The 20,769-nt window shown below is 45.4% G+C and overlaps 1 protein-coding gene across 1 annotated transcript in view; it reads right to left on the reverse strand.

Moving 5' to 3' along the window:
* The window catches only part of LOC139263941 (adenylate cyclase type 1-like), a 513,151-nt gene that overhangs the window by 225,982 nt on the left and 266,400 nt on the right, over positions 1 to 20,769 (reverse strand). Inside the window, exon 6 of the mRNA XM_070880028.1 lies at positions 7,997 to 8,155. Within this exon, the coding sequence (XP_070736129.1) occupies positions 7,997 to 8,155 (159 nt within the window). The remainder of the gene's footprint in view (positions 1 to 7,996; positions 8,156 to 20,769) is intronic.

A 20,769-nucleotide genomic window follows, 5' to 3' on the forward strand; every position in this document is an offset into this window, starting at 1 on the left:
AACCCAAAGCATTTGATTTATTGTTTGCTTTCATCTGTTTGAGATCTATATTTGCAAGCAGAAACCTTGGCCAGACTTCTCCCATCAAAAATACAGGTGGGTTTGGAGCGTGGGGGAAGTTAAATTGTTGAAAATGTGAATCCCGACCTGATCCCACCTCCATCATCATCATCGAAATTGAGGAAGACTTGCTTCCACTCTAAAAGTGAGTTCTCAGGTGACTGAACAGTTCAATACTGGAATTACAGTCTCTGTCACAGGTGGGACAGACAGTCGTTGAAGGAAACGGTGGGTTGGACTGGTTTGCCGCACGCTCCTTCCGCTGCCTGCGCTTGATTTCTGTATGCTCTCGGCGATGAGACTCGAGGTGCTCAGCGCCCCCCCCGGATGCACTTCCTCCACTTAGGGCAATCTTTGGCCAGGGACCCCCAGGTGTCGGTGGGAATGTTGCATTTTATCAATGAGGCTTTGAGGGTGTCCTTGAAACATTGCATCCAGGAGGTAAGTGGATTGGTACCTACCTCCTGGATCCAGGGTCCCGACCATACCCAGCTCCTGTGATTGGTGAACCCCCACGAGACCTCTGATCACCGTCCAAGGCTTTTGCCCACACCCACTCCAGGCCTCCCACCCCCCCAATGATGATGATGCCAGCCACAGTCCTCTGCCAGCCCCCCGTCCCTGGCCTCCCCCTCACAACGTGATCCCCGCTTGCCTGCTGATCCCCGAACTCCGCGATCCACGACCACGCCCCCATCACCTGCCAATCCTCGACCTCCATGACCCTGATCTCCTGCTAGTCCTGCAACACCCCCTGCTGATCCTCTCTCCTCACTCCTGAATGCTGACGTCCTCCCACCAATTGCTGACCCATTCCTCCGATTGCCAACCTAACTTCCGCCAATTGCCGACTCTTGGACAGTGCCCTCGGAACTGAGATCAACCACCCGCAGTCAGCCAACCTCTAAAGCTGGCTGACTATGGGCGTGAAACCGAGGCCTCACATTGAAATTAGATTCCTGGGTTTCCTGCCCCCCTTAAACCCTCCCCCCCACCCCAACTTGCTCCACTCCCAACACGCCTCCTCGAAGAAAAGATTAAATCAAGTATTATTTTCTAGTCAATGCCTTTAATGGTACAATACAGATTGGGGCCGAAATTGCCCCTGCTGATAAGGCCTCTGGCTGGCTGAAGGCGGCGCGGAATGGCTGCCGACTCTCCGCAGAGGGGCCGCCATTTTGGAAATTGCCCTACCTCAGTTTTGGAGCGGTGTCCCGGGACCGCTCCGCCCATTTTCCCACCAGGGCGTGCACGCGCTGACCCCTGACTGACTGGCGGAAACCCCCTTACGAAATTGCCCATGGGGAAATTGCCCCTCTTCTGGTAGTGCCCCGCAGGAAACATAGAAACATAGAAAATAGGTGCAGGAGTAGGCCCTTCGGGTATGCACCACCATTCAATAAGATCATGGCTGATCATTCATCTCAGTACCCCTTTCCTGCTTTCTCTCCATACCCCTTGAACCCTTTAGTCGTAAGGGCCTCTTGAACTCCCTCTTGAATGTATCGAATGAGCTGGCATCAACAACTCTCTACGGTAGAGAATTCCACAGGTCAACAACTCTCTGAGTGAAGAAGTTTCTCCTCATCTCGGTCCTAAATGGCTTACCCCTTATCCTTAGACAGTGGCCCCTAGTTCTGGACTCCCCCAACTTCTGGAACATTCTTCCTGCAACTAACCTGTCCAGTCCCGTCAGAATTTTACATGTTTTTATGAGATCCCCTCTCACTCTTCTCAACTCCAGTAAATACAGGCCCAGTCGATCCAGTCTCTTCTCATATGTCAGTCCTGCCATCCTGGGAAACAGTCTGGTGAACCTTTGCTGCACTCCCTCAATAGCAAGAACATCCTTCCTCAGATTAGGAGACCAAAACTGAACACAATATTCCAGGTGAGGTCTCACCAAGGCCCTGTACAGCTGCAGTAAGGCGTCCCTGCTCCTATACTCAAATACCCTAGCTATGAAAGCCAACATGCCATTTGCCTTCTTCACCACCTGCTGTACCTGCAATCCAACTTTCAATGACTGATGTACCATGACACCCAGGTCTCGTTGCACCTCCCCTTTTCCTAATCTGCCGCCATTCAGATAATATTCTGCCTTCATGTTTTTGCCCCAAAAGTGGATAATCTCACATTTATCCACATTATACTGCATCTGCCATGCATTTGCCCACTCACCTAACCTGTCCAAGTCACTCTGCAGCCTTATAGCATCCTCCTCACAGCTTACACCACCACCCAGCTTAGCGTCATCTGCAAACTTGGAGATATTACTCTGAATTTCTTCATCTAAATCATTGATGTATATTGTAAATAGCTGGGGTCCCAGCACTGAGCCCTGTGGCACCCCACTAGTTACTGCCTGCCATTCTGAAAAGGACCTGTTTATCCCAACTCTCCGCTTCCTGTCTGCCAACCAGTTCTTGCTATTGAGGGAATGCAGCGACGGTTCACCAGACTGATTCCAGGGATGGCTGGACTGTCATATGAGGAGAGACTGGATCAACTGGGCCTTTATTCACTGGCGTTTAGCAGGACAAGAGGGGATCTCATAGAAACATAAGATTCTGACGGGACTGGACAGGTTAGATGTGCGAAGAATGTTCCCGATGTTGGGGGAAGTCCAGAACCAGGAGACATAGTCTTAGGATAAGGGGTAGGCCATTTAGGACTGAGATGAGGAGAAACTTCTTCACTCAGAGAGTTGTTAACCTATGGAATTCCCTGCCGCAGAGAGTTGTTGATGCCAGTTCATTGGATATATTCAAGAGGGAGTTGGATATGGCCCTTACGGCTAAGGGGATCAAGGGGTATGGAGAGAAATCAGGAAAGGGGTACTGAGGGAATGATCAGCCATGATCTTATTGAATGGCGGTGCAGGCTCGAAGGGCCAAATGGCCTATTCCTGCAACTATTTTCTATGTTTCTCTATCTACATCAATACATTACCCCCAATACCATGTGCTTTAATTTTGCACACCAATCTCTTGTGTGGGACCTTGTCAAAAGCCTTTTGAAAGTCCAAATGCACCACATCCACTGGTTCTCCCTCGTCCCCTTGTCGTTACATCCTCAAAAAATTAGAAGATTTGTCAAGCATGATTTCCCTTTCATAAATCCATGCTGACTTGGACTGATCCTGTCACTGCTTTCCAAATGCGCTGCTATTTCATCTTTAATAATTGATTCCAACATTTTCCCCACTACTGATGTCAAGCTAACCGATCTATAATTCCCCGTTTTCTCTCTTCCTCCTTTTTTAAAAAGTGGCGTTACATTAGCTACCTCCATTCCATAGGAACTGATCCAGAGTCGATAGACTGTTGGAAAATGATCACCAATGCATCCACTATTTCTAGGGCCACTTCCTTAAGTACTCTGGATTGCAGACTATCAGGCCCCGGGGATTTATCTGCCTTCAATCCCATCAAATTCCCTTACACAATTTCCTGACTAATAAGGATTTCCTTCAGTTCCCCCTTCTCGCTCGACCCTCGGTCCACTAATATTTCCGGAAGGTTATTTGTGTCTTCCTTCGTGAAGACAGAACCAAAGTATTTGTTCAATTGGTCTGCCATTTCTTTGTTCCCCATTATAAATTCACCTGATTCTGACTGCAAGGGACCTAAGTTTGTCTTCACTAATCTTTTTCTTTTCACATATCCAGAGAAGCTTTTGCAGTCAGTTATTATGTTTCCTGCAAGCTTCCTCTCATACTCTATTTTCCCCCTCTTAATTAAACCCTTTGTCCTCCTCTGCTGAATTCTAAATTTCTCCCAGTCCTCAGGTTTGCTGCATTTTCTGGCCAATTTATATGCCTCTTCCTTGGATTTAACACTATCCTTAATTTCCCTTGTTAACCATGGTTGAGCCACCTTCCCCATTTTATTTTTACTCCAGACAGCGATGCACAATTGTTGAAGTTCATCCATGTGATCTTTAAATGTTTCCCATTACCTATCCACCGTCAACCCTTCAAGTATCATTCGCCAGTCTATTCTGGCCAATTCACGTCTCATACCATTAAAGTTATCTTTCCTTAAGTTCAGGACCCTAGTCTCTGAATTAACTGTGTCACTCTCCATCTTAATAAAGAATTCTACCATATTATGTTCAGTCTTCCCCAAGGCGCCTCGCACAACATGATTGCTAATTAGTCCTTTCTCGTTACACATCACCCAGTCTACGATGGCCCGCTCATTGGTTCCTCGACATATTGGTCTAGAAAACCATCCCTAATGCACTCCAGGAAATCCTCCTCCACCGTACTGCTACCAGTTTGGTTAGCCCAATCTACATGTAGATTAAAGTCGCCCATAATAATTGCTGTATCTTTATTGTATGCATCCCTAATTTCTTGTTTGATGCTGTCCCCAACCTCACTACTACTGTTTGGTGGTCTGTACACAACTCTCACTAGCGTTTTCTGCCCTTTGGAATTCTGCAGTTCTTCCCACACAGATTCCACATCATCCGCCGCCGATTAATGCCCCTGACAGCTTTTGCTGCCGGTACACTCTCTTTGGCTCGGCGGCCCAGCCGCCCTTAAAGGAGAAGGCCCAACTGCCGCGGCCACCATGTTATTTTTTTTTGGGTGACTGACAGGTCGATCTGTCAATTATGGCCACAAGTTCGGCCAGGCCACAACATGCAGCCTGGCAGCCCCTCTTGGGTGCCAAGCTCCAGGCCTGGCCGAAACCCTCCCTGGTAGCCCAGTGTTTGTCACTAACATGGCTGCAGAGTTCGCAGCAGCCCTCCCCTTGTAACTGAAGGGGAGAGACATTGTGACACGTCCAAAAGCAGGGAGGTCTTGCTGCAACTGTACAGGGTATTGGTGAGGCCGCACCTGGAGTACTGCATGCAGTTTTGGTCACCTTACTTAAGGAAGGATATACTAGCTTTGGAGGAGGTACAGAGACGATTCACTAGGCTGATTCCAGAGATGAGGGGGTTACCTTATGATGATAGATTGAGTAGACTAGGTCTTTACTCGTTGGAGTTCAGAAGCATGAGGGGTGATCTTATAAAAACATTTAAAATAATGAAAGGGATAGACAAGATAGAGGCAGAGAGGTTGTTTCCACTAGTCGGGGAGACTAGAACTAGAGGGCACAGCCTCAAAATACGGGGGAGCCAATTTAAAACCGAGTTGAGAAGGAATTTCTTCTCCCAGAAGGTTGTGAATCTGTGGAATTCTCTGCCCAGGGATGCAGTTGAGACTAGCTCATTGAATGTATTCAAATCACAGATAGATAAATTTTCAACCAATAAGGGAATTAAGGATTACTGGGAACGGGCGGGTAAGTGGAGCTGAGTCCACGGCCAGATCAGCCATGATCTTTTCGAGGGGCTAGATGGCCTACTCCTGTTCCATGTTCTTATGTTCTTATGTCCGTGCGATGACAGACAGCCTCAGCTATTCCGCCCCACCCCCACTTTCACCCAGCTGTTGACGGCCACTCAGCCCCACCCTGACTTCTGCCCCCATGATGAGGCCACTCAAGAGGCCTGCTCGAAAAAATCCCCGAAGTGCCGAATTTCTACAGTTAGGCTGCCCCAATGCATTGGGGCAGCCAGAACACATTGAAACCGGTAGGTGCTCCTCGTTTAGGGCGGTGGGCAATTTTGGCCTCATTGACTCTTAAACTATTAAAATCAAGACTGATATTCAGTTTATTGGCAACATGACGAATGGTACAATTTTGCTTTAGACAGGATGCCCCAACTAACAGGGTTCAATTGATTATGATTATCACGTTTTCTACATTTACAGGATATAATAAAATGAAACACTCAAGTTGTACTAATTACTTCTCTTTTTCACAGATGGAACTTAGATTCAGGAATTGTGCCTTTGGATTGGAAAATTGCAAATGTCACTCCATTATTTAAGAAGGGTGGACGGAGAAACCAGGTAACTACAGACCCATCAACTTACCATCAATTGCAGTGATGCTACTGGAATGTATCATCAGGAACAGAGTGACTGAGCACTTGGACAAGATTGAGTTGATGAAAAAGAGTCAGCATGGATTTGTGAAGGATAGGTCAGGTTTCACTAACCTTGTTTAATTTTTTGAGAAGGTCATTAACATGGTGGATAAGGGAGTTCCTGTGAATGTTGTCTACATGCACTTCCAGAAGCATTTGCTAAGGTTCCGCACAATAGATTATCAGCAAAAATAAAAGTGCATAGAATTGGCGGTAACCTTGTGACATGGGTCTGTAATTTAATTGTTTGGGAGGTAGGAGATTGAGTCGGGTTAAAGAGAAGGTTCTCTAACTGGCGGGATGTGACGCGTGGTATTCCCCAGTGATCTGTATTGGTGCCTCAGCTTTTCACCATATACATGCATAAGCTTGGTTTGTATTCCCTTGAATTTAGAAGGTTCAGGGGAAACCTAATCAAGGTGTTTAAAACGATACAGGGATCTGATAGATTAGATAAAGAGAAATTATTTCCTCTAGTGGGACAAGCCAGAACAAGGGGCACAATTGGAAAATTAGAGCTAGGATATTAAGGACTCAAATCAAGAGGCACTTTTTCTCACAAAAGCGTAGTGGAAATCTAGAACTCTCTCCATCAAAAAGACAGTGGATTCTGAGCAAATTTAAATTTTCACGGTCAACCGATTTTTGTTAGGTAAGGGTATCAAGGAATATAGAGCAAAGGTGGATAAAGGGAGCTGACTTACAGGCCAGCCATGATCGAATTGAATGGTAAAACAGGCTCGAAGGACTGAATGCTCCTTTTTCTATACTCCTAACAAAAATTAAATATACTAATTTTATTTTAAAATGTTCTCAAGATGTGGGCAATGCTGTAAAAGCCAACTTTTTGCCCTTCCCAGTTGTTCTGAGAAGATTGTTAAGCTTTGTCCTTGATTCACTATAGTTCTTGAGGTGTGGTGCTCCTGCTAGGTAGGGAATTCCAGGATATTGTGATGATAAGGGAATGGTGATAAAACTCCAAGTCAGGGTAGCACAATGCACCCCTCAAAGAAGCATTCTGAAACACCTATTAACTCCCAGTTCAAACTCCAGGAGCATTCAACAGCACTCTAACCCCACAGTACAATAATAGACCCTGCATCCAAATTGTGGAAGTATCCTCTGCCAAGAAAAACATGTTTCTACTTCACACAATATTTAGAGATATCATAAACCAGTCTTTTAGAAGTATGTTTATAATTTCATTGTATAGAGGAAACCTTCCCTCATAGTGCTCTCTGCATTCTAATTTCCACTCGCTTGTAACACGAAGAGAAAGAAAGTGAACAAATTAGAAAGATGAAAAAAGTGAGACAAATAAGAAAGAAAATAGAAAGCTGAAGACAACTGAATGGAATGACAGGACAGGACAAGTCAAATGACAGGGCAAATACAATTCAAATAACAGACCTTTCTCCATTGACTTCAGACTGAATAAAAATTCTAACAGTAATCACAGAATATATTTATTAAGCAAAATGAAAGTGTTTATAAGTTTGAAAAGAATCACCATGAATATGTATTTAAATAATTTTGCAGTTACTACTTACCCCAAAGCGATTTATAATTTCAGTATACAGATTGAACCTCTCTTAACCGGAACTCTCGGGACCTGGCCTATTCTGGATAAGGGATTTTTCCGGACGAGGGGTGGTCACGTTAAATTGGATGGTACAGGTACAGAGCAAGGGGATATCAGGGCTGGCTGGCTTGGGGCTGGGAGTGCAGCAGAGAGATCATGGGGGTGGTAGTGGATCGTGAGGTCAGGCCAACGATTGCAGGAGTCGGCAGCGAGGAAGGACTTCAATTTGTTCACAACGGACTTTTGCGCATGTGCCACCCAGTGGCTGGGAATGATTCTGGACGAGGGGTGCTCCGGATAAGGAAGTTCTGGATAAGGGAGGTTCAACGTGCATAAGCTTTAAATGAAAATGTCACTTACCCAGGTAGACCACCAGCTTCCATTACATTTGCCAGTGTAACGTCATTGGACCACACATCATACTGCCACTTGCGGAGACCAAGGACCCCACACAGCACTCTTCCTGTATGTAGACCCACACGCATGTTGAGATCAACTTCAGTGGCTTCAGCGACAGACCTGAAACAATAGCATCATACCTAAGATTATTAATTATTTGGTGACAATATATTATTTACAGATCTGTGAATTCCTACATTGATGGGACAGAGAGCGATAAGCACATGTACACCTGGATTCAATTGATATGAATAAACTAGCTAGGTCAATAACTTAATGTCTTCATTGCTCCCCATTAAAGTATGAATCTAGAGCTGTGTGTCAGTAGAACTCTTGTTCAAGGTGCATGAACTTGATGTCACTTCTGAACCAGCTGATTGGGCTTCTGAGTGGAAAAGCACTGTTCCTTTCTGAGGGGAGTGAAAATCAGGCATTGTCTGTATTTGTTCACTATGCATACTTTATCTATTGCTGGCCAGTCAGAGTATTTCTGACACTTGAGATTCCTATTGTGTCTCTATGTTTGCAGGATGGAGCAAGACACTAATACGTGGGCAGCAAAGGAAGTAAACAAACAGAAAATTTAAAACATGGATGGAAAGAAGGCCCATCAACATTCATTTGAAAGTATGTTCTGCTTTATGCTGATTTGCTTTATTATGTCTCACCTCCTCTGTTATAAACCATCTTGCCTTGAAATGGAGAGGTGTAACTATTCCTCTCATATTCAACACTGCTGTTAGAATACTGTATGAACTGCTGAGCTCTACATAAGAACATAAGAATTAGGAGCAGGAGTAGGCCATATGGCCCTTCAAGCCTGCTCCGCCATTCAATAGGATCATTGCTGATCTTCAACCTCAACTCCACTTTCCTGCCTGATATAGCCAATATTTATCCCTCAATCAACATAACAAAAAAATAGATTATCTTATTATCACATTGCTGTTTGAGGGAGCTTGCTTGTGTGCAAAATTGGCTGCCGTGTTTCCCACATTTTTGATGATGTAACTAATAGAGTGGATAAGGGAGAACCACTGGATGTGGTGTATTTAGACTTTCAAAAGGCTTTTGACAAGGTCCCACACAAGAGATTAGTGTGCAAAATTAAGGCACATGATATTGGGAGTAATGTATTGACGTGGATAGAGAACTGGTTGGCAGACAGGAAGCAAAGAGTGGGTCCTTTTCAGAATGGCAGGCAGTGACTAGTGGGATACCGCAAGGTTCAGTGCTGGGACCCCAGCTATTTACAATATATATTAATGATTTGGATGAAGGAATTGAATGTAATATCTCCAAGTTTGCAAATTACACTAAGCTGGGTGGCAGTGTGAGCTGTGAGGAGGATGCTAAGAGGCTGCAGGGTGACTTGGACAGGTTAGGTGAGTGGGCAAATGCATGGCAGATGCAGTATAATGTGGATAAATGTGAAGTTATCCACTTTGGTGGCAAAAACAGGAAGGCAGATTATCTGAATGGTGACAGATTAGTAAAAGGGGAGGTGCAACGAAACCTGGGTGTCATGGTACATCAGTCATTGAAAGTCGGCATGCAGGTACAGCAGCCAGTAAAGAAAGCAAATGGCATATTGGCCTTCATAGCAAGAGGATTTGAGTATAAGGGCAGGGAGGTCTTACTGCAGTTGTACAGGGCCTTGGTGAGGCCACACCTTGAATATTGTATGCAGTATTGGTCTCCTAATCTGACGAAGGACATTCGTGCTATTGAGGGAGTGCAGCGAAGATTCACCAGACTGATTCCCAGGATGGCAGGACTGACATATGAAGAAAGACTGGATCAACTAGGCTTATAGTTACTGGAATTTAGAAGAATGAGAGGCGATCTCATAGAAGGATATAAAATTCTGACGGGATTGGGCAGCTTAGATGCAGGAAGAATGTTCCCGATGTTGGGGAAGTCCAGAACAGGGGGTCACAATCTAAGGAGAAGGGGTAAGCCATCTAGGACCGAGATGAGGAGAAACTTTTTCACCCAGAGAATTGTGAACCTTTGGAATTCTCTACCACAGAAAGTTGTTGAGGCCAGTTCGTTAGATATATTCATAAGGGAGTTAGATGTGGCCCTTACGGCTAAAGGGATCAAGGGATATGGAGAGAAAGCAGGAAAGGGGTACTAGAGTTGCAAAAGTGATCAGCCATGATCGTATTGAATGGTGGTGCAGGCTCGAAGGGCCAAATGGCCTGCTCCTGTACCTATTTTCTATGTTTCTATATTTTCTATTACAACAGTGACTACATTTTAAAAGTACTTCATTAGCTGTAAAGCGCTTTGAGACGTCCGGTGGTCGTGAAAAGGGCTATATAAATCCAAGTCTTTCTTTTCTTTTACATGCTGGAATGAAATTGAAGAGTTAAAATTGTTCCCTTTCTGGGCCAGAGAGGTTGATTGGCAATGCATTAACAATTATCACGCCACTAAAAAGGTACTTACACTGTTCCAGCTCTAACTTTCTGCACCGAGTTTAATGGGCAGTTAATGTGCAAATCCAGCAAATAACGAGGAGGCTAAGGGGAGGTGCCATTTGTGTGAAGCAAACAGCGGAACGGTGTAAATCGACCAGCATTTTCCGGAGATTTGCAACTCATGGCATATCTCTTAATCCCCTAAATTTGCTGGATGATTTTCTGAATTAACATTAACACGTCTTTATTTTTCCAGCAAGATTCAGACCATTAGTTCCTTGTGAGGTTTTTTTTTTATTTTGTTGTGTTTGTAGTTTCAATGATTTTTTTCTGAAAAATTTACTCAACAGTCATCATAAACTTTCCCAGTTCGGTAAAATACATTTTCTTTAACTCTACTCTCCTCATATTGGGCTCAATTTTGGCCATGACTTGCTCTAATTTTTTTCAAGTAAGTTGATTTTTCTGGCATAAGTTAAAAAATGCCATTTTCTCCAATCAACTTGCTCCAGACTAACTCAGTTAGGTACGAATTTTTTTAGTTCAGGTTTTCTTTTCAAAAGGGGGCGTTCCCAGCCACTTACGCCAGTTTTGGCCATTTAGGCAATTCTGGCCAGCTAAAAGTTACTCCAAATCCACTTAGGTCAGCGTATGTGGCCAGCTCTGAAAAACCTTGTGGGCAGTTAAGAAATCGGCACAGGTAAGTAAGTAAGGACCTGCACCCAAGCACCAAGCACCAAACATTGCAAATAAAAGTTGAAATAACTCAATAAAAATAAAGAACTCGGGTAAACAATTGAATAACAAATAGTTAATTATAGTCAATCCTACCTTGAATTGAACTCGGCCGGGGAAGGCAGCGGGCCGGCCTGTACAGGAGGCCATTCGGCCTGAGAAAGGGGCAGCCAGCAAAGACGCATCGGGAGGCTGAAGGGAAGGAGGGGGAGGGGGGGGGGAAAGAGGCTGGGTTGGGCTGGCTGGGCTTGGCAGAAACACGGCAAAATATCGGGAGGCTGAAGGGGGGACGACTCAATTCTCCAACACAAAACAGAAGATTCGCTGGATCAGATAAACAATAAGCTGCAATGTTGCTTTTTGATTCTGTCTGCGGGTGATGGGCAGCGATTGTTGTTGTGCTTGTTGATTTTCCAAACTTCTCCAGTAACAGCAGCCCGATTCTACTGCACATGCACGGTCAGTTGAAACTGCAGCTCTCTCACTCACCCACTGACCCGATTCTACTGCGCATGCGCGATCACGGCAATCCCAGTCCTACCGCGCATGTCCAGCGTCCCGGCACTGTTTCCAGCACAGGACATTGGCTCCGCTCACAGACCCAGTCGCCACACCACGCCAGCAGCTAGAAGACCCGGGACAGCGGCCAAAATTGGCCCGAAGAATTTTGCTGCACTTCCACGCGTGGAAAATTGGTGCACCTCTGGTAAGTACGCCAGAAATCTCCAGTAGCCAAAATTGAGCCCATAATATAACTGACAATAACCAATACTGGTCACATCAAAACAGTTAGATCATGTTGATATTAGCACAATATTCTAATGCCCAAGGCCATTGTATATTATAAATTCTATTTTAAATATAAACTTTAATTTGCATTTATTGCATACAGCACTCCCTGATACTGTAAAATTCTAGAAGCTCTTATAAGGACTGAAGTAAAATGCTGATAGTAGTAAAATGTCATGCCAAAATAATGTAAATCTACAAGAGGCTCCTTTGAAGCACCTTGGCAAGATTAACCAAAAAAAACACAACCGGTGACCAAAATAAACTTTGGATGGTACATATAAAAAGACAGAGTGTGATGTTACCTTCTTGTGTTAACACACAATCATTTTGTTAAAGGAACAAGTGCATATAAAATGGTCTGAATCAGGCCAAATTCGCCCTAAATTTAAAACAAACCAGTGTTCCTAGCTCTTCCCGAGCTCACAGACTAATTTAAATAATCTGACAGATGCATTGACAGACTCCCTCTGAGTCTCTGCAGCCTGGCACATCACACAGAACACTTCCTCTCGTATTATTGTAACAACACCATGTCCACATACAACTTACAGTGGGGAACCACATCACAACGATAATACAAATATTTTTTTCCACAATTAGATTTGTTTAGCTCTAGCATAAGCGCCATACCTAATAAATGTGTTTAGTATAATGATAAAGAAAATGCACAAAGCAGTATCAGGGATGTCCATTATGTTCAGTGGGATTTGATCAGTAAATCTGACCCAAGGCATGCATATTCCACAGAATACCCAGGGTTTGCAACACAACATCCATTACATTAAATCGCCGATGAATTTGACACTGAAACGTAATGTGTGTAAATAGGATTTCTACCGCTTTGGTAAAGTTATGGTAGTGGAGTGGGAGCAGCTCCAAGGAAATTCCTATGTTTTACTTAATCTATTTTTCCTCTCATTTAGATCACATCCTTTCCCTGTATCACACATGACATGCACCATGTTCACATGTCAGCTGTGGGTCAGTTGGTTGCAACCTCACCTCTGAAACAGAAGGTTGTGGGTTCAAGTCCCACTCCAGAGACTTGAGCACACAAATCCAGGCTGACAGTCCAGTGCTGCACTGTTGGAGGTGCCATCTTTCTGATAAGATGTTAAACCGAGGCCACATCTGCCCTCTCAGGTGGACATAAAATATCCCATGGCACTATTTCGAAGAAGAACAGGTGAGTTATCCCTGGTATCTTGGCCAACATTTATCCCTCAATCATGATCACTAAAACAGATTATCTGGTCATTATTACATTGCTGTTTGTGGGAGCTTGCTATGTGCAAATTGTCTGCCGCGTTTCCTGTAAATTCCTTACTCCACAGCATGAAACCATATAAGGCATGTTCTGGGGATAAGATCACTCTTTGACCTTAACTCTTTATTCACAGGACTCTAATGACGATGATCTTGCATGGGACCTCCCTTTTTATACCCGTATGATCATGTAAGGAGTGTCTCCCACAAGTTCACCCCCAGTGATCAAGGTGTGCATCTAGGTTGAGTGTATACAATGATACAGTGGTGTTACATTGTGGTTACATACATGACATCACCTCCACCTCCCCCCCCCACGCCCCGAAAGTCTTATTGGGATCATAGGTTTAGTCTTTCAGGTGATCTACGCTACCTCGTGGAGCGCCGCAGTTGGGGCTCTGGTTGTTGGATACTGACGTGAGTGTCTGTCACCTGTGGTGATTCCGGCCTGTCCGCGCTGACTGCAGGGACTGTGCATTCCCCTGATTGCTCTTGTTGCTCGTTCACTGGTGGTGTTGTGAGCTCCATCTCATGGTCTTCTTCAGGTTCCTCAGTGTGGATGCTGAACCTTTTTTTTTACTTGGTCCAGATGCTTTCGGCTATCTGACCATTGTTGAGTTTTACCATGATGACCCTATTCCCCTCTTTGACAATTACAGTGTCAAGCCATTTGGGCCCCACGGCGTGATTGAGGATGAATACAGGATCATTTATTTCTATACATCTCCCCCTCGAATTACGGTCATGGTACTCATTTTGTGACTTGCGCTTGCCCTCAACTATGTCAGTCAGGACTGGGTGAATAAGGGACAACCGAGTTTTGAGTGTCCATTTCATTAGTAGCTCTGTGGGTGGGACCCGCGTGAGCGAGTGCGGTCGGGCTCTATAGGCCAGCAGGAGACGCGATAGGCGGCATTGTAGGGAGGGTCCTTGAATCCTGAGCATACATTGCTTAATGATTTGGACCGCATGTTCCGCCTGGCCATTGGAGGCCGGCTTGAACGGTGCAGTCCTGACGTGGTTGATCGCCATTGCCTGACATAAACTCTCGGAATTCATAGCTTGTGAAACATGGGCCATCATCACTCACCAGGATATCCGGCAAACATGGGTTGCAAAGATGGCACGTAGGCTTTCCACGGTGGTGGATGATGTGCACGAATTCAGAATGATGCACTCGATCCATTTCGAGTACGCATCTACCACAATAAGAAATATCTTATCCATGATTGGGACCATGTAGTCAACATGAATGCGTGACCATGGCCTGGTGGGCCAGGGCTATGGGCTGAGCGGGGCCTCCCTGGGGGCATTACCCAGCTGGGCACACGTCGTGCACCTGCGAACACAGTATTCCAGGTCTGAATCAATTCCAGGCCACCAAACGTGTGACCGGGCAATGGTCTTCATCAGCACAATGCCTGGGTGCTCACTGTGGAGTTCCCTGATGAATGCCTCCCTGCCCTTCTGGGGAATAACTACCTGGCTGCCCCATAGTATGCAGACGGCTTGGATGGAGAGCTCATCCATCCGTCTGTGGAACGGTTTGACCTCCTCAGGGCATGCTACATGTGCGGGCGCCCAATCCCCAGTCAGGACACATTTCTTAATCAGGGATAGGAGGGGATCTATGTTTGTCCAGATTTTGATCTGGCAGGCTGTGATGGGGAAGCCTGTGCTGTCAAAGGCATCAACAGTTATGACCATCTCAGCGCTTTGCTCCGCTGCCCCCTCAGTGTTGGCCAGTGGAAGCCTGCTGAACACGTCAGCGCAGTTTTCAGTGCTGGACCGGTGCCGGATGGAGTAGTCTTAAGCAGCCAGCGTGAGAGCCCATCGCTGTATGCGAGCTGATGCATTGGCATTGATAGCCTTGCTGTCTGACAACAGGGATGTTAATGGCTTGCGGTCTGTCTCTAATTCAAACTTCGAATGCCAAACGGGCATCTGTTATAAACGAACAGTCCCTTGTGCGTGGTGATGGTGGTCAGTAGTTTAGATTCGTCGGCCAGTTCCTGGGTCATATAGGCTGAAGTGAGGTCCAACTTGGTGAACAGCTTGCCACCTGCCAGCGTGGCGAAGAGGTCCTCCACTCTCGGGAGCGAGTATTGATCTTGTAGGGACACCCAATTGATTGTGGCCTTGTAGTCGCCACAGATCCTGACAGAGCCATCCGCTTTTAGGACGGGAACGATGGGGCTCGCCCAGTCGCTGAATTCAACAGGCGAGATGATGCTCTCTCTCAACAGCCGGTCCAATTCGCTCTCGATCTTTTCCCGCATCACATACAGCACCACTCTGGCTTTGTGGTGCACTGGCCTGGCGTCCGGGGTGATGTGTATCACTACTTTGGTGCCTTTGAAAGTCCCGACGCCAGGTTGGAATAGTGAATCGAATTGTTGTAGGACTTGTGAGCACGAACTTCGTTCCACAGATGACATTGCGTGAACATCCCCCCATTTCCAGTTCATCTCGGCTAACCAGCTCCTCCCCAACAGTGCAGGACCATTGCCCGGGACAATCCAGAGCAGCAGCCGATTCACTAACCCATTGTGTGTGACAGCCAACATTGCACTGCCTAGCACCAGAATGATTTCTTTAGTGTAAGTCCGTAATTGTGTCTCAATACATGTTAATTTGGGTCTACTGGCTTTAAGTGGCCATAGCTTCTCAAATTGCTGAACACCCATGAGTGACTGGTTGGCCCCAGTGTCCAGCTCCATGCATACAGGGATACTGTTTAATAAAACCCTCATCATCATTGGTGGCGTTCTGGTGTATGAACTGTGAATATTCGCCACATGGACTCGCTGTACCTCGGTGTCCATCAATTTGCTCCAAAAGTCATCCTGCCTCAAAAGAACCCTCTTCTGGTCCATCCACCTCATATATTAATCTGGTTGCAGACTTCCTGCACATTCGAGCTAAGTGGCCACTGAGTTTGCAGTTCCTGCAGACAAACTGTTGAAATCTGCAGGATCTAGCTGAGTGTTTTCCCCCACAACTCCAGCACGTTAAAGTTTCCATTGTTGGGAACAAAGGGACTATGGCCTGGCATTCCACGCTGACTGTTCCTTTGACTGCTTTGAAGTACCCTATTAGTGGGTGTCAATGGTCCCATCCCGGGCCGCATTGTCCACTGTGATGGCGTGAATGTCCATTCAGCCTGCCCTTGTCTCAGTTGAAGTCCTACTCTGGGGTCTATAGCTGCCTGGGGAGTGTCGGACTACCCCTGCCTGCCTGCAGGGCTCTGAGTCGCATTGATGATGTTGACTCCCTGATCCATCACTGATTTAGAGGCAGAATTGCGCGTGTATATTAGTTTTGTCTCTTCCTCCCCCACCATGAAAGTTTGAGCCATCAATGCCGCCGCTTCCAAGGTCAAATGCTTGGTCCCAATTAATTTGTGGAAAATTCCCGCATGACCGATGCCCTCGATAAAGAAGTTCCTTAGCATTTCCCCCCTGCAGGCATCTGTGAACTTACAGAGGCTGGCCAAATGCCGGAGGTCCACTACGAAGTCCGGTATGCTCTGTCCTTCACGACGTCGGTGGGTGTAGAATCTGTGTCGGGCCATATGTATGCTACTCGCCGGTTTGAGGTGTTCCCCGATCAATTTGCTAAGTTCTTCAAAGGTTTTGTCCGCTGGCTTTTCGGGTGCTAGTAAGTCCTTCATGAGCGCGTAAGTCTTTGGTCCGCAGCTGGTCAAAAGATGAGCCCTTCGCTTGTCGGCCGCTGCATCCCCCAGCCATTCTTTCGTAACGAAGCTTTGCTGAAGCCTCTCAACAAAATCGTCTCAGTCTTCCCCAACACTGTACCGTTCCTCTGTGCTACCGGTGGCCATTCTCGTGGGCCGTGAATTCCAGTTTCTCGTTGCCAATGTAAAGTCCTTACTCTACAGCATGAAACCACGTGAAGCACATTCTGGGGACAAGGTCACTCTGTGACCTTGACTCTTTATTCACAGGACTCCAAAGACGATGACCCTGCGTGGGACCTCCCTTTTTATACCCGTGTGATCAGGTGAGGAGTGTCTCCCACAAGTTCATCCCTAGTGGTCAAGGTGTGCATCTAGGTTGAGTGTATACAGTGATACAGTGGTGTTACATTGTGGTTACATACATGACAGTTCCTATATTACAACAGTGACTACACTTAACAAGTAGTTCATTGGCTGCAAAGCGCTTTGGGAAATCCATTGCTTGTGAAGGTTGTTATACAAATGCAAATCTTTATTTATTTCTTCTTTCTATAAAGCTCTCTAACAATTAAGAGGTCCAGAAGATCCTCCCAGGTTAAGTTATCCTCCAATACTCCCTCCCTGTTAAGACGGACCTGGCTTTGTTAGATGCTTCAGCTGCTTGGGCTTTGATTGAAATCAGTAATTTAATTAATTAACATCCTGCATGTCTGCAGTATGATGTGCTAGTACACTGATATCCTTTGCGATTGTACAGATTGTACACACTCTTATGCAATGTTTTCAAAATGACTATTAATAAAACAACTGACTCACAGCAAAGATGTCACAATGACTATTGACACCATAGCCAGTCCTACACGTGCTATTGATAACATGCGATTTAGAGTTTTGATTTAGGGTTCGGACTAGAGGTTAGATTAGAGGTTAGCAATAGAGGTTAGGGATAGTAGTTAGGGGGTTAGGTTCAGGGTATTGGGGTTAGGGTTCGGGTCAGGGTGTTAGGGTCAGAGCGTTAGGATTTGGATTAGAAGTTGCTACTGGCACTATTGTTGTCACAAAAAGCATCTATGTTTTAAAGACTCAACTCATTACTGGAAAAAAGTCTAAGTATTTTCCATTCTGAAGGGCAGTAATGGATATTTTCTTCTAATGACATTTCACACAAGTCTACCTGTGACATTAGGTAGATAATTTAAAACTGTACAGAATATTGATCATTAACAGTGCATACCATTAGACACATTTCAGACACTAATGAAAACAACCTACAGATAAACAAGGTAATAATGTTGCTGAACTTTCTTCATTTTCAAGGTTACAAGGAATGTGTATTTTACTGGCATTAGAAAATAATGAGCCACAAATTGCGGTCGGAGACATATCTCCAGAGTATGCCTCCGACACGCAAAATATTTCCGCACCCACCCCCATGTGTCTAAGCTGCGGAGAGTTCTAGTCTTGGGCCTTTAGGCGGATGTCAGTGGAAAGGCTCACAAATCCCAGGGACTCAGGTGGTTTGGAAGCATCCCTGGGATCATGTGGGCTTGGTCCTTCAATCACAAAGGAGGATTCCATTGCAGACATTTATGACTGGAATCTCTTAATGATATGCAATGGAATCCCCAAATAATTATACAATTTACACAATTCTAATAAATATAAATGTACTGATTTTCAATTTTATTCAAAAGTGCCTTAATTACACCAAATAAAATACAAATTAAATTTTTTGATCAATAATTTTAAACATCTTAATCCAGGCCAATATTTTCAAAGACTAATTTAAAGTGTATGTGCATCATTTTTAAATGTTAAATGTTTATTTTAAGTATTATATATACCCTCTTACGCTGATGAAAGCAGGCCCAAGCCTATCACTAGCTGAAAAAATTTTGTAGGCAATTGCTGAACAATTGTTGGGCATGTAGCTCAACTCTGCGCCAGCAATACTGATTTAGAGTCGTTTCATATGATCTATCAAGACGTACCGTGACAGATTGCAAGTTCCGGGTTTCGCTAATGCGCAAACGCATGCGGTAACCCAGAAGTTGCGGAGCCTTTTAGATGGATTATGATGGCATACGTTGAGTGTACGCTGCAATGGAGACCATAATTTCTGCCCCATTACAAATACATATACTATACTCAACTAATCAATTATTTTGTTGTGCAATATTTGTTCTGTATATTATGTAGGTTTTAATAATAATAAAGCAGTAAACAGTGCGAGACCCGACCAGAGCGGCAAAACAACAAAACAGCCAGCAAGAACAGCACCAATGGGCATGGGAGGGTAAGAAATAAAAAGAATCAAAGTGTAAATCACAGGAAAGCAGGGAAGTGATTGGTTCGTCAGTATTTCTCTCTTTTTCTTGGGCAGTTGTTTAAATTAAGAGCTGGGATTAAAAAAACGAAACATTCAAAACTTCAAAACTGAATTAATTAAATAAAATACATTAGAGATGCCAGCGGAGCTGATGTGTTACTGCTGATGCATGTGGGAGCTGGTGGACACCATTGAGGTCCACGGCGACCACACCTGCAGTAAGTGTTGGCTGCTCGAAGAACTTCGGTTCCGTGTTGATGAGTTGGAGTCCGAGCTTCAAACACTGCGACATATTAGGGATGGGGAGAGTTACCTGGACACTGTGTTCCTGGAGGCAGTCACACCCCTAAGGTCAAATTATTCAAATTTGTTCCATGGTAAGGGACGGGAGGATATGACTATGAGCGAGGCAGGTATGGGGATACAGGAGGTAGCATTGGAGGAGTCTCAGCCCTTGCTCTTGTCCAACAAATAGGAGGCTCTTACTCATTGTGTTGACCGGAGCAGGGACTGCAGGGAGAATGAGCAAACTGACCACAGCACCGCGGTATAGGGAGCCATTCAAGAAGGGGGAGTAAAAAGAAGTGTATTGGTAGGGGACAGTATAGTTAGGGGGATAGATACTGTTTTCTGCAGCTGAGTGTGTGAGTCCTGAAGACACGCTAAACATCCGTAAGGCAAAGGTGCTCTACCAACCTGCCCCCGCCATGCAGCACTGCTCCCCAATTATCAAAGTCCACGACGAGGCCTTGGACACTGTGGACCATTTTCCATTCCTTGGGAGCCTACTGTCAACAAGGGCTGACGTCGATGATAAAGTCCAATATCGCCATCAGTGTGCCAGTGCAGCCTTCGGTCGTCTGAGGAAGAGAGCGTTTGAAGACCAGGACCTCAAACCCGGCACCAAGCTCATGGTCCTATATGCCTCAGAGATATGGACTATGTACAACAGGCACCTCAAAGCACTGGAGATGTACCACCAACCCCGCCTCCGCAAGATCCTGCAAATCCATTGGCAGAATAGGCGCACCAACATCAGCGTTCTCACTCAAGCAAATGTCCCAGCAGCGAAGCACTGACTATGCTTGATCAACTCTGTTGGGCGGGCCACATCGTCCGCATGCTTGATATGAGACTCCCAAAACAAGCGTTCTACTTGGAGCTCTGACATGGCAACGAGCCCCAGGTTGGCAGAGGAAACCTCTAAGGACACCCTCAAAGCCTCCTTGAAAAAGTGTAACATCCCCACTAACACCTGAGAATCTCTGGCCGAAGACTGCACAAAGTGGAGGAAAAACATTCGGGAAGGCGCCGAACACCGAGAGTCTGCATGCTGAGAGCAAGCTAAAACCAAACATAAACAGCGGAAGGAGCGTATGGCATCCCAAGCATTCCACCCACCCGTACCTTCAACCACCGTCTGCCCCACCTGTGACAGAGACTGTAGGTCTCGCATAGAACTCATTAGTCACATGAGAAGTCATTTTTA

The sequence above is a fragment of the Pristiophorus japonicus genome, chromosome 5, assembly GCF_044704955.1.
Source record: "Pristiophorus japonicus isolate sPriJap1 chromosome 5, sPriJap1.hap1, whole genome shotgun sequence".
In the NCBI taxonomy this organism is placed as follows: Eukaryota; Metazoa; Chordata; class Chondrichthyes; family Pristiophoridae; genus Pristiophorus; species Pristiophorus japonicus.